Source organism: Argopecten irradians, chromosome 4 (assembly GCF_041381155.1).
Source record: "Argopecten irradians isolate NY chromosome 4, Ai_NY, whole genome shotgun sequence".
NCBI lineage: Eukaryota > Metazoa > Mollusca > Bivalvia > Pectinida > Pectinidae > Argopecten > Argopecten irradians.
The window spans coordinates 26,871,794-26,889,475 of NC_091137.1; the positions used below are offsets into that span (position 1 = coordinate 26,871,794).

At 34.7% G+C, this 17,682-nt stretch overlaps 1 protein-coding gene across 1 annotated transcript in view; it reads right to left on the minus strand.

Annotated features, from left to right (window-relative positions):
- Positions 1–6,909: 6,909 nt before the first annotated feature.
- The window catches only part of LOC138322448 (uncharacterized), a 62,487-nt gene continuing 51,714 nt past the window's right edge, over positions 6,910–17,682 (minus strand). The window contains exons 7-12 of the mRNA XM_069266476.1: positions 11,215–11,289; positions 10,731–10,872; positions 10,315–10,362; positions 9,415–9,552; positions 7,814–7,949; positions 6,910–7,166 (exon numbers count right to left, since the gene is read on the minus strand). Coding sequence (XP_069122577.1) covers positions 6,974–7,166; positions 7,814–7,949; positions 9,415–9,552; positions 10,315–10,362; positions 10,731–10,872; positions 11,215–11,289 — 732 coding nt within the window. The 3' untranslated portion in view covers positions 6,910–6,973. The remainder of the gene's footprint in view (positions 7,167–7,813; positions 7,950–9,414; positions 9,553–10,314; positions 10,363–10,730; positions 10,873–11,214; positions 11,290–17,682) is intronic.

Here is a 17,682-nt window from a genome sequence, read left to right on the forward strand (position 1 = left end):
CTTTTATAGACTTTGGTGTGTCTCGGCCAGCGGACAGAACCCAGAGCCTTCCTCACAGGGGCGAACGCTCAACTCAAGGCCAAAAGTGAGGCGGTGCCAAGGGAGGCATTAGGAAAGATAAAGTCAGTTAGGAAGAAGAGAAAAGATAAGATCCTAAATTTAGTCGCCTTTTACGATCATGCAATAGGGGCAGCAGGTACAATTCTAACGCCTTACCTGCAGGGCAGTGTTTCTCCCAAAATTTCAAACAAACACTTAATAGCCAGTGGAATAACAATAATATACATCAAGAATTTAAGATGAATTGAATTAAAAATATAATATTGAAGATTAATGTTCGGAAAATATCAACTCCCTTTTCCACGAGGGAATTCGTAAGGATCTTTATTAATGCTTGATTAAAAAGTTATAAATCTCATGACAGTTTCCAGTATTTTGGTCCATCGTACGGAAAAGTACCTGCATTCCTTTAGATAAACGGCGTCACCATTGGTTTTTTTCTGGTAACAGGTAACATCAACTGTGACAAGGGAGTCAACTCTCAAAACCGTATCTACCACGAAAATAAAGGTTATTTGCAATTAGGGATTATATGTTTAACCCAAAACTTGGAAACAGAAATCATTTACTTTTTCTTTCTGTCTATTAGAAACCTAGACAGCAAGCGACTTTCTATCGAAATATGATCATAATATATGAATGTGTACTTGAAGATGTGAATTATAATGACTATTAAAGATTGCTTCAAAAATTGGAAAAGTAATATTTAAATTCATCTTGCTTTTCCATTTTTTTAAAGGAAAAGACATTTGTTGATCTACCTTGAATAAAAAATTTATTATCTCTTCCTGATTTCCAGTTCAAAACAGTACACTCACTATATGTGTATTACACACTTACAGTGTCCAATTCTTATCATATGTATGACAATGACATTGCGACTGTAAACACTTTCTATGATAGCGAGCCCTAATCAACAGGACACTGTATGGCTCCTATCACATGCACATGTTTTCCTATACAATCCACAGTCTAAACTGGACCAGCTCTATGTCTTAAACATATGTCGGCCATCATAAGTGTAAAACATCAACAAATACAGACATACTGAAAACTCAATATGAATCCGGGAAATGTTAACAATTAGGTGGGGTGTGTTGCTTGTTGTCTTCGGCGGCATGCTCCAGTGATATAGCACTATAAAAAGGGCAAAAGTTCCACTATACAAGAAGACACAACATGAATATACCACAGTCTCCCGAAACACGCACCTCGCACAACATACACGCAACACACCGCATACATGGGAGGCCGTCCTTACATGACCATAGCTGTTAATAGGACGTTAATTAATCAAACAAACAAACAAACAAACCTACTGAAATTAATAATCAAATTATTTATGTAAGTATATCTTAATGACAATGGAATCGACAGATCACTCAACATGTTTCGAATAGTTGATCCAATCTTAGTGTAACTAAGGGGAAATAGTGAATTAGCGTGTATTTATGGAGATAAAAGAGTGTTGTCTTAAAGCTATATCTGGGCGAACATTTTGACATATTTTGTCTTCAGTAATTTATTGAAAACCATTATGAAATACGTTGTGAAAATCATTCACATGGACAAACATTACATGTATGATGCCTTATAAACATCAATTAAAATACAGAATGTATGCACTAGGTTTTATGCATTGTCAATATTGTAATTCTTAAAATGTAACATTTGGTGGTGAATAAGATATTAAAAGTTCCTCTTGACTCGCGAGTAACACAATTACAGCAAATAAATCTTTAAACTGAAAATACCGGAAAACATACATTAGAGTATCTTTGTAAATAGGTTATTTATATATAATATATCTAGCAAAAGCGGTTGTTACTGAAATATCACCAATCGTACGAAGTACTCAACATCACTCCTGTGATATATAATGAGGTGATTCCATGATAACAAAAATGATTCAAAGAAAACAATAAAACACTAAATCTTTCTTCTGTTTTTCATCTCTATAACGATGCGGCCAAGACTGTTCTTTTTTAATATATGGTTTTATCTATGCATTTTGTTCCTTGTCACCAGAGGTAGAATTTCGGAAGATACACGGTCAACTCCTTGCAGCATGGTGAACTACAAATATTAAATCAAAAGTCATCCTAAAACTTTTGTTTTTGAAATAAAACAGTCACTGTAAAGCTTGGAGCTTAAATCATCTTAATGAAAACAGATCTTTAGTTCCAAAATGCAAGGAATGGCTATAATATAAAGTCACCCATCCTATGAGGAATTTTTATGTCACATGATATCGACCATAGAGCCATTGTGAATTTATTTATTTCTGAAAAATCATATATGTACCTCAATATTTTCTTCTATATGGAAACATGATTTATGTAATAATATTGTAATACAACCAGTGAATGGTTTTGTGTGACGTTTCGATCACAAGTAAGATGTGTATACAATGACAAGACAACATGCATTGTGTAAAACGTGAGATCGAGTCATTTAGGCCATTTACAATGCTTACCATGGTGTTTATATATATCACTATACCTTGTCAAAACCAAGCATCGGTTTTTGTCATCATATGCCGCATTATAAAATTCATTTGTGCAATATTGTAGAATGTCTACCGTAACAGTGATAATAAACTTATGCTTGTTCAATGTTGTGGAGTATCTACTGTATAACGTATTACAGAAGTATAGACCCTGCAAATGGTGGACTTGTAACGTACTAGGTCAATGATAAGAGAGACCATGTCCTGTGACAGAGGAAGCATGCTGTGGATCCTCTCTGTACATGTGGTATCCTTAGTGATTTCTGTAAACACATACTCCCATATCTATAGGACGTACAGGCCATATTATCCAATGTATCATAACAGGAGTGGATATAGAGGCAACACTCATTAACCTATAAACAGGACTATCATTGGTGATTGCTCTATTTTGTTTTAATGTCACATCAGGGGATTATTACCCAGAGCTGTGTTTTCATTACACGTTCCATACAGCTGCTTAAATTCACGAGGATGCTTTCTAAATTGTATCGCAATATTTCATTACTGTTGAAATTTCACATTTAATGTTGGGAACAACAACGTTTAAACCTAAATAGTTAATAATTTATTAGGTTTAACGTGCATATCAATGGTCACTTAAGTACAGCGTCGCCTCTATGCAGTGCCATGTGTTTGTAAATGTAACCGTGCAGCACACCCTACTTGGTTACATTATACTGACGGCATGCGAACCAGTCGTTCCACTTCTCTTTATGCTGAGCGCGCTAAGCAGGGGCAGAAATTACCACCTTCATGCATTATGGTATACCAGTGAGTGACGAGAAACCAAAGTCTTTCTCATAGGGGCAAGTGCTCATCTAAAGGCCAAATTAAGCGGTGTTTAGAGGGACATAGATAGGAAAAACTCAATTAGGTACCTTAAGTCGCCTTTTACGCAAAAATGTGACGCATCGGGTGCAATCTAACGCCTTACCTGCAGGGCAGATATACCGATCATGTTGGCCAAAGCTATATTATATGGTGGACGGTTTGTGCCACCTCGAACCTTTACTTGCGAAGTACATTTGCACATTGTAATATATAAATAACAAAAACTATCCATTAATCCATACACAACGGTTAAACCAATTTAAAGATGTTACACGCCAACGAATGGTAATTAATAACAGGAGCAGATGAATTAGTATTTTTCTTCAGTTTGAGCTTTTACTTTTCTTCAATAGAAAAGCATTTAAGATAATTAATTGCTGCCCAAAAAAACATGACACAATGACCTATATGGAATGAGGTACCGATTACGCAAATAACAAAAGCAAAATATTTTATGGTTTATTGTCCTAGCATCCCATTAACGGCTATGGTCAGTTACGGACGGTTACCCCTGTATTTGATGTGCTGTGTATTAATGTCTGTATGTATTCCGTTCTTGATTGGTACGTAAGGAATATGTAGGATGTGACTTGTGTGTATAATTGCTATATTGTGTGTAACATATTGCATATTTTTTTTATTTTTTTTTTTTTAATTTGTTCTATTGATTAAATTATGATATGACTTTCGTGTTTTCTCACCTTTTTGCACGATTTGAACATGATAAAATATGAAAACATCTTTCAAATCTCTTAAATCGAACAATAAAATTTCAAAGCGGTGAAAATGATGACAGCCATGAATGATTGTTTGGGAATGTTTTCTCGCCCAGCGTCAATCTGTGACGTCACGGAAGCGTCAGAACATAAACTGTTGCTACAAATTCCTTTATAAATCATTTACATGTAAAGGTTTGATAATGAAGTACATGATAAAACTAAATTAATACTTTATATAAATTGGTTATTTTTCGCACTATTCATTACGGTGCATTGGTACTTGACAGACTTTTGTTTTCTAGTGATACGATCCGAATCTTAACTGATTGATCATCCGTCCAAAAACTCTAAACAGGAAGAAACAAAGGCAAATATTAGTTATATGATAAATATAATCTATCATTAGTTCCCCCTTCGTATTAGATTGATGATATTCGTTTCATAGGGCCGCAAAAAATGAAAAATTCTGAACTCGCACCATAAATCTAATATGAAAGGAAAGGATAGATCCTCTATATATTGACCTTAATTGACAGAGCTTATTTTCATTCGTTATGACGTGACAGCTGATCAAAATATGAAGAATGCTCTTTCAGGTTTCATTCCTTTTATATGATTTTTGATACTCAAATTGCAAAACCAAAAATTGACAACTCGATGAGAAAAGTGAAGTGGTAAGAAAGCCAAAGAAATCCTTTGTTTGGTCTCAAAGTCTGGTTTTCAAGATGGTAGCTATTATAATCGGTCGCTTTGCCTGCCATGTTGTTAGGATTTCGCATAGTTATAAATATTCTGTTCACTTTGATTGGTTGGCCAAATCTATTTACTTGTGTTGATTGGTTACTTGTTATTGGAGATGTCATGTGTGTAAGGGGTACCAGTGTGGGAAAAGTATTGAAAAAATTATCATTAGATACACCCAGAGAAGTCCGAATGCTTTTTCTGGTTGTCGGACATTACATTACTGAATATAGACTCGTTCAACTAGACTCTTGTTGGCTTCACATGCTACGCCAGACAGAGATTGCGTACTATCAAGCGTCTGGTAAACCAGACTAGTACCGAACAGGGAACGTCTAGAGATGTTTCAAATGTACGGTGTTGTGTGCATCTATTTATAGCCTGTTAGCTAGCTGATCATGACCTACTTGTAGTAACTGTCCGTACATGGGAGATGCTGAAACAAAATGCAAGGCTTTACTCAGTGATTAAACTAGCTACCTGTCTCTAGAATATTGAAAAATAATTACTAAAATTTGGCTTGATTATTTTTGTCTCTACTACATGCCTAATTCTATTCCTAAGTTTTAAACTCGGGGGAGATAATCTAGTAAAGATCTCTGCTGGGAAAGTCTTATTAGAAACTTAGGGTCCGGTGGCCAGTCTACTTTGTGATATGTACATCTAGATCATGACCTACTTGTAGTAACTGTCCGTACATGGGAGATGCTTAAACAAAATGTTAGTCTTTACTCAGAGGATATTTGTGGAACTGTATGCGCTAAAGTAAAGTGCAGTTTACAAATGTATTTCACCAATTTGTCCCAGTATATCCGTACATTGTATTTTAGACGGAAAACTTGTAATCATTAGGAAAAGGTCCACCACACCTTCTAAACAACTGTTTTAAAATATTCAAAACGTTGCTTTTCATCGGGCAAGTGGTTTTATGTTTCCCGACGTCGCCCTAAATACCAGGCGTAAGTTGACTATTACTGCGCCAGACGGTACAACATAAATCCTCATTGTTTATATATAGATTTTTTAATTTGTTTGGTGTTATAACCTTATTTTTGGCCATCGTTATCAATTGTTGTGATTGTTTTAAAGAAACCTTTAATTTTTGTTTCGGATAAGCAGCCTAGTGGCCCTTCATGAATATCATCAAGTTGATTATCTTTTACATTGAATGTGTAAACATTTAAATTAGCATTCTTCAAAAATGAATGGTCATAAGAAAAGACTAGATATGATAATGGCTCTTTTTGGTCCAAATTTCAAATGAAGTATTTAGAAATTAAGTTGCTGCGTTTTAAATATTGAATACGCCCCTGATAAAACTTAATGATATTTTTGTTGACAGAAAGTATGTTTTTGCTATATAACCATGGTAACTTTGCATAAATTATGTAAATTTGAAAATTTGGTCAATTGATGCATATTTTTTAACAGTTTTTCTTTTAAAGGCAATAGAGCACAACCTAGAACAAACTTTATATATTAAGCAAATTAGCAGACACGAAGAATACATCATAATGAGAAATATAAAGTTTGTTCTAGAATGCGCACTATGTTAACTAGATGAAAAACTGCATAAAAAAGGTCAATTTTGATGAAATTTTCATATTTTGCATAATTTACGTATCAAAAAATGGTTGCCATCGCAACAAGAACTGCTATATTACCTTATAGCACTATCAAATATGTCAGGTATGCAGTCAATATTTGAAATGCAAGATTCAAATCTAAAAAAACAGACTTTGAAAAATGGCGGATTTGGGGGCCATAAAAGACCCTTACCATACCTAGTCCTTTGCCAGCTAACTGTGAACAGAACAATTTGTCAAGCTTTTCTATAATTGCTTCCTAATAAATAATGCTGTACGGTACCCTTCTTAGCTTTTTGGGAAGCTGATACTTGTTGACCTTTTAACCTAAAATACAATCCCATGCAGTGTTACATCATAATCTGAGAGTGTATGGAAAACAACATCCGAGCTGACAGACAGACACCGAGGATACTAGTCATTGTATGTTCGTAATCAATTACTTAACAAAAGATTTTTGTATGTCCATAATACAGTTTATTTTCAAATTGGAATTGGATTCAACTTAACATAAAATAGCAGTATCATCCTTGATTGTGATCGACATATAACGTATCTTTTGGCGGTACAAGATCGTGGTTGCAAAGGGGCGATGTACAACAGTAGGTGCATTCGAAGCCATGCGTATACATGTGTGACGTGTCATAGTTGGTGCATTCGTGTCGGTCAGACGTTCTATCAAACCATTGTGCCTTGCACTCATTTTCTGTACCGCAGCTGTTTCAAAACAGAAGCTATATATAACACATATTACAACAGATAACTCGCCAGTACTCTTGAAATGTAAGTTAGTACTTCTGACTTGAACATTTAATGGGCTATTCTGCTCTTTCTTAAAGAGGCTTCACCGCCGACAGAGTATAAATGGTATCCATCATTTGAACAATAATTGGTGTTTAATCGTGTATATATATGTCGTTAACACGAAAAAAAGAATATAAGATAATTTGTTTTGCATTTGGTGCATGCGTAATCAGTACTTCATTCAATATAGGATATAGTGCCACGGAATTTTTTCGGAATGCAATTAATTATTTTTCATATTTTTAACTTGAAGTAAAATTAGAAGCTCAAATTTTTCAAAGGTGGTAATAGTGTAAAGTAAGTAACTTTTGTAACCGAAGAAAAATACTAAATCGTCTCCTTCTGTTTTTGATAGTGAAAAAAAATACCATTTGTCAGCGGTGGAGCATCTTTAAGATTTATATACAAGTGCCAAATGTAAAATATTTATTTAAGTATTTGTCTAAACTTATCAGAGCATTTCTTCAATAAATTGTTCATTTGACAACGTAAAACAAAGAATATAATGTGTAATCAAAGGAAGCAAGTTACGGAAACCAATCTGAATATCATCTACTCACTATCTTAACACCGTTCGTGTACCGTCATTGTTGTTGACTAACTTGTTGAGACAGAATTGCTGATCAGAACTGCACTTCTGTGGTGTAATGCTCCTCTCGCACAAAAATGGAGGACCATCGCAGACGTAACATGATACTGGAAAGTACAATTCGCATACAAATTATAAAAATTATAAATCATTTAAAATATATTGAAAGGTCAAATACTGGAATTTAAATAGACGGTAGTCACTTTTAATAGTAACATAAAGCATATTGCAATAAGCTTTAAAATAAGATTAATTTGTATGCATTAATTTTGATAGAACCTATCTATGCCAAAAGGTTAAAAAAACTAAATGAAATAATAGCTGTTTTTTTTCCTTCTAAGGAATTTAATAAAAACAAAAAAATCATGAAGTTTAAGGTAAGTTCAGAGTGCTCTACAAATCTACTGCACATAATTTACTTTGATTTTAGGCATTTAAACGAAGCTATACTGATACCACTTTCCACTGTCCTTAAATAAGAATTAAATCAATAAATATGTGTAGTCGTAATTGGGCTTGGTTGTAGTAGTTGTAGGCATGGTCATAGTAGATTTCGAAGGACCTGTATTTATATTGGTAGGTGTTGTCGTGGTGGTTGCTGTTGCTAGTCGCGCTCATTGTTGCTGTTTTCGTTGTAGAAGATGTTGAGAACAAAATAAACATGGCATGTTCGGTGGTTGCAAAAAACATTGTATGCTTTCAGGAAGCATGGATTTGTTAAAGGTAGGTTTGCCCAACCAAATAAATATATTTTTTTGCAAACTCCGATAAACGGAAGAAAAGATAAAAAGAAACGTATTAAAAATGCCCCAATTTAATTTCTTTTTGTGTATGAGATTGAATAAATGTGTCTTGAATACAAAATTGAAGGAAATCCTTGATTTATTACGATCGTCAGCCAGACAGAATAGTATGCAAATGAAGCTGTGATAGATTGTGTTGTCGTAGTTTCGCACATGCGCATTGTTACGCACTAAAAGTAAACAAAATGGCTGAACGACACCGTGTGAGAAAAAAAATGTATCTGAATCAGCAACAAAGACAAGGAAATTAAAATGGAATCTGTAGCACCCTATGATATCTCTAGGGAATGAAATTCAGAGATGGTATGTAGCACTAGAAGAAACAGAAACCACGTTTCAAGCGGAACTTGCCCGGATTCTGTTGCACGTGGTGAGTTAAATTTCAACACGTATGCCAGCGTACATACAGCGACAGACTTACTTGATATACATTTGATGTACTAAGCTAGCGAGCGTATGTAAGTAACTTGAAGTGTTTTAGATGATATGATATGTATAAACAGTCCATCGCACTTCGATTTGTTGGTGTTATTTTTTTACTGAATATGCCGTGGCAAGACTGTCACTGCTATCTGACTTTTTTGTTGCACGATTCCGTTTGTTGGAAAAAATACGTCATGTTCTATGTAAAGCTTGACTTGTTCGCTGTATGCATTAAAACTGGTCTGAAGATTATATCTATGTACAGGATAAATTTCAATTTCGTAGTCTTTATATTTCACTGGACGAAACCTTCCTTTAATTGAAAGTACTTTAAATATATGTTTACTTGGAGTTGTTGGTTTCGGAGTTGTGGGTACAGTTGGGGGCGTGGTCGTAGTAGTTGTGGGCGTGGTAGTAGTAGTTGTGGGCGTGGTCGTAGATGTAGTAGTAGTTGTAGTTGATTTGGTTATATTTAGTATGGGTGCTGTTGTAAAAAATAGAAAAATGTATTTTAGAAACGTCTGAAATCATTTTCATAATGTTTATTATACATTTCAACTCCATGCCTGGTAATAACAAATCATACAGCCGGTGAACTTGTTCTGTTAAGCAAAATCTTACTACATTGAGTCCTGCGGGTAGGGAGTTTGAATTGTACTTGATTTTCCTGTCATACTTTCTTATTCATTACGTGTCTCCTGGCTGATGCACTTTAAATTACATACAAGTGGTAAACCTTGCTTCTGTTTAGTCGATGTCTTCGCCGGCATTCTTCAGTGGAATAAGAATGGGAACTATAAAATGAGCAAGATTTCCTCTATTATAAGAAGACACAACACGAATTAACCGCAGCCTCCCACAACACGCACCACACATTGCACACATGGTCTTTGAATTACCCTTGCCGTAAATAGGACGTTAATTTAATCAAGCAAATCATTAGATTCGCACTTAAAAACATACTGCAAAGATGAAGTCGCTGTTTGTGTTGCATCGCGTCGATCGCTGATATCTGAGAGAATATAGTACCTCAAGAAATATGAATTTTCAGCGGAATATATTGAATTAAAACGATTAGATTTTCAATCGATATGTATGTTGCAGATGTAGATGTAACGCGAAACCGAGGGCACACTGTCATCATACACCGGTGTACACTATCATAATATATAACAACAACAAACTACACAGAAACTTATGCTAATTTCTATTGTCTCAAATCTGTGATTATGTGAAGCATACTTACCACAATCAACGTTAGTTGAGTTGATTTTACCAACACTATCGTGACCCGCTGTAACAAATCGATATAGAACGTCTTATATGATATCTTAACAACAATGCCGATATATCAATGTTGTTAAAATTTGGCATCGGTTCATCCATCCGGACAATAATAATATATATGGGCAATGATATGAGATAAATATTTTTTTCTTTATTCTAAAACAAACAAAAAAACAAAACAAAAAATTAAAAAAAAAAAAAAATCCCTCTCACACAAATAAATGCAACATAACAAAGTGTCAAAAAATATCAAATAGATAGCTTGGATCATTAATGCACAAATACTAATTAACTAAAATTGAAAAAAAAAATGAATAAAAAAGAAAAACACTGATTTGGTTCAATGAAAAAATAGAATTAAGCTTGTTAACTTACTCTTATTGAAAGGATTGTAGTTGTTACAGAGCGAGTGATCACAACATTCAGACTTGAGCACTATGTTGGCCGTGCCAGCTTCTCTACGACGCCGGCCTACCGGTGAAATTTTGACAACTTGTTCTGCAGCAGCTTCACACTCCTTTGAATTTGAGAGAATTGTTATTCATTATGTAGACACGTGATAAAAAATATTGATACATCATGATGGCAGATGTACACGTTAAAGCGATCCAATAATTCTCAATGCTTTGACAAGAAGGTAACAGCTTAAAAGCTTTTCTTTCTTTAATGAATAAATATCGATCGTTTAGACTAAAAATGAGTCGTACAAAGCCATGTTTGGGTTATAGAAAATATCTTATTTAATTCTGATTATAGGTTTCAATTTGATTAAATTTGTATGAGTAAATCATCATTAAAGCTATGCTTTGCAACACTTAATACGCCAACGGTGATCAATTAATTAAACTGATTTACTTACGGCAGTCCTGTAGCAGTCACTCCGGAATCGTATTTTTTGGAAAAGGTTTGAATAGTAGCCTTCCAATCCACATTTCTTTGGAAACGATAAATTCAAATATTTTGTATAACTACACATTCAGTACTGTAATAATATAACACGAAATATTACACTACACTGTGATAATAACCATAGCATGGACATCATACTCATATTTGGTTTACTTTGTTTGTTTGTTTGTTTGCGTGCTACGGCCCATCGACATCTAAGGTCATTAAGGGCCAGACTTACATGGCAAGTATTAGTATTAGGATATAAATAAGGACTAGGAAATTGCCCAAAACCCCCATCCCCGCTCCTACCGTCCTTTTAACCGCCAGAGTCATTTAAGAACGGTCTTCCGTGTATGGGATATCTTGCGTGTGTAAAGTGCGATGGGTATAATGTTGGGAACTGTGGCATATTCGTGTCGTGTCTTTTTGTACAATGGAACTCTTGCTCTTTTTATAGTGCTATATTACTGAAGCATTCCGCCGAAGACACTAAGCAACACGCGCGATCATATCATACTGGCAACGGCCGAACCAGTAGCCCAACTCCCAAAACGCTGAGCACTAAGCAAGAACATAAACTTCCACTGTGGTGTGTTTCGGCCAGGAGGCAGATCACAGAGCCTTACTTACAGGGGCGAGCGCTCAACCAACGGCCAAAAGTGAGATGATATCAAAGGTGAAGTTAAGAAGAAGAGAAAAGATAAAATCAGAATTTTTGGAAAGCATCCCTATTACAAGGGGACAAAATGGGAGAGTACACAGTCACAACTTATTGTTCCTTATTATCCAAGAAATTACACTATATCTATAGCAAAATAGTTGTATGTATAATGTGACTGGGTAGGCTGTACTCTTTCGCAGGAAGCAGACAAATATTTACAAAAACCTTTAATTGAAAAATCGGGTTTCAAAATAAGCAGAAAACAGATGCTAATTGAACAATTAGCTAATGACACACTATTTTTAAATATATCTTTATATACCTAAAGCTTTAAAAAATAGTTGGGATGTTTCTGGTTTAAAGCTGAATGAAGGAAAATCAGAAGGTTTATGACTGTGATCCAATAAAAACAAACTTTAATTATATTAAGGTATTGAATGGACACGAGATAAATAAAATCATTAGGGACCTTTTTGTAACCTTTTTGGACAGTTTTGATAGTAAAATTGCTAGTCATACCAAAATTAACCAACCTTGCAAATTCACAAACAAAGGATCAGATTAGGGAACTACCATGAATGATGTATAATTTTATATGTCATAAAAAGGGGGGGACTAAATATGAACATCATGATTGGAAACTGTGAGCAAGGATGACTCAGGGTAAGAGATATGGAATCCCATATCGACGTGTCAAAATTAAATTGGATAGAAAGATTAACCGAAAGAAATTTCGATAATTGGAAATTTTTACCAATAAATGTACGAAGAAAATGAAAAAGATCTTTTAATTTTCCAAATAACTTAAGGAGACGTAAAAAGAATAGCGTATAATAATCATAATCGTATCATATATTTTTACTATGATCTATAGATTCATGGGTCAAAATTAAGCCTATAACTGTAATGTAAAATATATTGATATACGTAAAATATTAATGCAAGGGAAATAAAGAAATTAAGAATAAATAATCGTCTATAAACAAATCGTGGTCAGATAGTTTGCACATGGTTAATAAAATAATTTAAAACAAGAGATCCCAGAGGGATCTTAGTGCCCACCAAAGAATAATCGTTGTCTGACAAACGAAAGAGGGATCTCTTATCTGCTTTTGAAACTTTTACTACATGTTACTACATTTGAAATTTGAGAAAGATCATTTGAGTAATTTCTGAGATATATAACAGTAACAAACTTCAATTATCAAAATCAAAGATGGCTATCTGTCGGCCATCTTGTTCACCGATCGATCCCAAATGCGATATGCATAACTAGACCCCTAGGGAACCTTCACATGCAATTTGAGACAGATCCCTTCAGTACTTTCTGAGAAATAGCAGTAACAAACTTCAATTGTCAAAATCTAAGATGGCGTCCTGTCGGCCATCTTCTTCACCAATCGGTCCCAAAATGCAATATGCATAACCAGGGACCTAGGGGAAACTGCACATGAAATTTGAGATCCCTTCCGTACTTTCTGAGCAACAGCGGTAACAAACTTCAATTGTCAAATCCAAAATTGCGTCCTGTTGGCCATCTTGTTCATTAATCGGTCCTAAAATGCAATATGCACAACTAGACCCCTAGGGTAACCTGCACATGCAATTTGAGATAGATCCCTTCAGTACTTTCTGAGAATAGCGGTAACAAACTTCAAATGTCAAAATCCAAGATGGCGTCATGTCGGCCCTCTTGTTCACAAAACGGTCCCAAAATGCAATATGCATAACCAGGGACCTAGGGGAACTTACATGTGAAATTTGATACAGATCCCTTCAGCACTTTCTGAGAAATAGTAGTAACAAGCTTTAAATATCGAAATTAAAAAAATGACGGCCTGTCGGCCATTTTGTTGACAGATTAGTCCTAAAATGCATTATGCACGACTAGACCCCTTTGGGAACCTACATGTGAAAGAGAGACATCTCTTCAGTACTTTCTGAGAAATAGCGGTAACAAACTTTAACTATTAAAATCAAAGATGGCTGCCTGGCGGCCATTTTGTTGACCGATTGGTATCAAAATGCAATATGCACAACTAGGGTCCTAGGGGAACTACATATGAGATTTGAGGATTTTAAAAGAAACAATATTCCATCCATGCAACTTACTTTAACATATTAAGACTATACCAATACCTTCAGTAAGAGAAATATACCTTACAAATAACTATATCAAATACTACTAATACGAAATATTGCTGCTTTTAAAATAAATGCGGATACATTTTTTGTGATAATAGTGATTTCAATATAAAGATATTTACACGATTTTTATAAGGAAAGCTAATGCAATGCCGACCGTCAGGTACCCTCGACTTATAAAAATCTAGTAGTCAGACCGAGCATCTTTCCTGACGGTGCATTGTATAAAAGGTTTATGAACCCTTTCTCAGGTTCGTCTGGTGATGGCTTGTGGCAACAATTCAAGAATGACTGAACAAATTAAATACAGACAATGTGGATATTTATTTAGGACATCAAAGACATAGACAAATCAGACTTCTCACAAGTTAACAAGCGTAAGGTGACACAAAGAGTTGTCTCCCTTTGACAATAAATGAAGAAAAGATGTGACACAGTTTTTGTTGTTATTTTTACATTGTTAAGTTATATTAAATTTCTTGCTACATATGTAGTTAAATATTTACCCTAGTCATTACTTCTTAAAAAATTATGTTTGTTGACATTTTCTCCTAATTTCTCCTTTTACTCCTAGTTCTCCTACTACTCCTAGTTCTCCCAATACTCCTAGTTCTCCTAATTTCTCCTACATTTCCTATTTCACCTATAACATATTTACTGACTCCTAAACTATCCTAAACCCTAACTGAAATAAAGTACTTAGTACATGTATCTGGGACACACCTGCTCTCCTTCTTTTGACATTCTGGTTCTCTGCTCTACTTAAAACTACTGCTTTGCTCTGCTCCGCTCAACTTTCCGCATGTGAGGTCAAAACGACACTGAAACCTTGAATCTCCCGGCTCTCAACTTATGTCTAGTTTGAACCAATCAAAAGGCTAGAAAATTCTAGCACGAGAGATATCCCGCGCTCCTATAATCATATGGATAACACCCGAGACGTCCTAGTAAATAACTCTAGAGAAGTTCCAAAAAGATAAACACTGATGGCCGCCTGTCAAGACGTACCGTGACTACGGTGACAAACTAATGTCTCTTATGACTTTGAAAACACCTTACTTCGAGATTAAATGGAATAGACATATCAGGTATAATATGAATTTAAGGCAAAGCCTCAGAAGAGCGCAGCTCCATGTCATTTAAATACAGGATTATATAACATCATAACTTTATATTGTTTACATTTTTCTACGAGATTAACAATAAAATATATTTCACTGACATGCACAGGATATCAATAGTTGGAAAGAATTCGATATAATCCAAATGCAATAGTCCAATTTACTTTTCATCAGATGCGGAGAAAACTTGGAAATATGCCACACATGTTATCAAAAATACGCGGGAAACAGTGCCGTCATCTTTGGCGTCAGGTTTTGTGACGTCACTGCTGACGGTGCCGTGCGCTTGAGAACATACAGAGTACCCTATTATTATATTTGGTCAATACATTTGTTGCGTTGTTCTTGTATATATGTAAGTTAAAGTAATTTTAAAGCGTATCCCGATGACACGTTTCGTCTAGTACAGAAAATTTCAAATCTCGCCGTGCTGATAACGAGAATTAAAACATGGCTGCCTACATGGAGGCGCGAGACTTTTCCCGCGGGACACGATTTCAAAGTCCAAGGGGTACTGGAGTGTATTGGAATCTATATGCTCACACACGTGTTATGGTTAGTAGAGCTTCGCTCTACGCGGCCTTCGGCCGCTTAGAGAGCTGCGCTCTTACTATCATCTTACGATGTTTAACATTTTTCATCGTTGTTAATGAGTTTATATTGTAATATTTTCGACAACATACAACGGTAAACCTATCGTCTGCTCACAAAATTCAATACAAACATACGATGTCATAATGTATCAAGTATTATCAATTTACATAGTTCACACCATCAATATGCACTCATATTTCGATAGTATACATTTATAATGATATGTTCTCTCCATAATTACTATTTGCAAACTAGATTCTCGAACAAAATCAGAACATATCAAACATAATCACCGTAACATTGTTACACAGTTGACAACGTTATCTAAACGACATGTAACCATTACATGCTTGTTAAACAAAATTATACATAAATTTCTTGTACATATAGTGTGATCCAACCGGCATAACATTGCCCCCTCCTACGAAAAAGTTTAGACCCCAAACAACAATGGATCCAACAAGCTGCAAGAGTTTTAAGAGGTTGGTAAGATATAATTCACATAATTCTTAATATATATAATTTATAACAGTTATTACACAAAAATGTCAAAAACTTAAGAATTGGACCATATTTTTTTTAAGAGTGAGTACTCAACTTTGAAATTCTTCAAAACTTATAAATTCAAAATTGAAATTGAAAATTAATTAGTCAATGTTATTTAACAAATTTAATTATATCGTTAAGATATGCCTATGAAAAACTTTTAACTTTTGAAATTCAAACTTCAATACTTAACAAGAGATTTTGACTCCAAATCAACTTCTTTATGCTATTAAGCATTACATAAAGTGTACAACCTTGTTGATAAAAAAAGACATTTGGGTTTAAAATTAATAGAACACTCAACAATAACCACATAGAATGATACATATGATACAAATAGACTGCAATATAGATGGGTATTGTCAATTTTTCAACTCAAGTTACTCAAATTGTTCATATTTACATTACAGATGCTGTTGCAGAACTGAAGACGCCTAATTGCTACAAAAGAAAAAAATATCTGCATTCTTTAATGCAGTGAGTATCAGGCAAGTAGAAAGTTACCATTTCATTACAAGTGAATGTGTTTCTAATCCATGTGTATATTCACAAAGTATAGATTACTATCAATTCAAAAACACTTTAATTTATACAAGTACTTTTCCTAGAAGGACCAACATTCAGTTATTATATATGTCGACAACAGAAAAGTGAAAAATTGAAAAATATCCTAGGATGTGCCATCCATCAGTTATTTGTTCAGAAAATTGACATATAATTGATACTGACAATATTGTCACATTTCACAAAAGGCAATTTATAGTTAACAAAAAGATTATACAATAGTAAGAAATATACTCTCAGTTATAAATTCTTATTTTCTTATTCCAACATGAATCCTGTATCAGACACTGTTTTGCGTTGAAATTCCATCTTGAATTTCTATTATTAATGTCACTTCTTTTTCACAGGTGAAACGCGAATATAATATATCCATGGAGGTAATAATCTGATTAAGAATAACTAGACAGCTTCACAGGAACACAACATCACGGGTACACAGGAACACAGCTTTGATACTGGAACACAGCATCACAGCAACACAGGAATACAGGAACACAGCAACACAGCAACACGGGAACACAGCAACACGGGAACACAGCAAGACAGCAACACAGCAACACATACAGGAACACAGGAGCACACAGGAACACAGCAACACAGGGCAACACAGAACACAGCAACACAGGAACACGACTCACTGGAACACTTATTTGAAATCCACCCCCCAATCCTTTTCATTTTCAAAAATCCAAATTCTTAATGTCCTCCAATCTTCCACAAATGGTTTTGATAAGGGACTCAATTTGGTAGAATCTTGCCTCTAGTAACATTTCCTGAAGATACCTGGGATCTTTTGGCGAGGTCT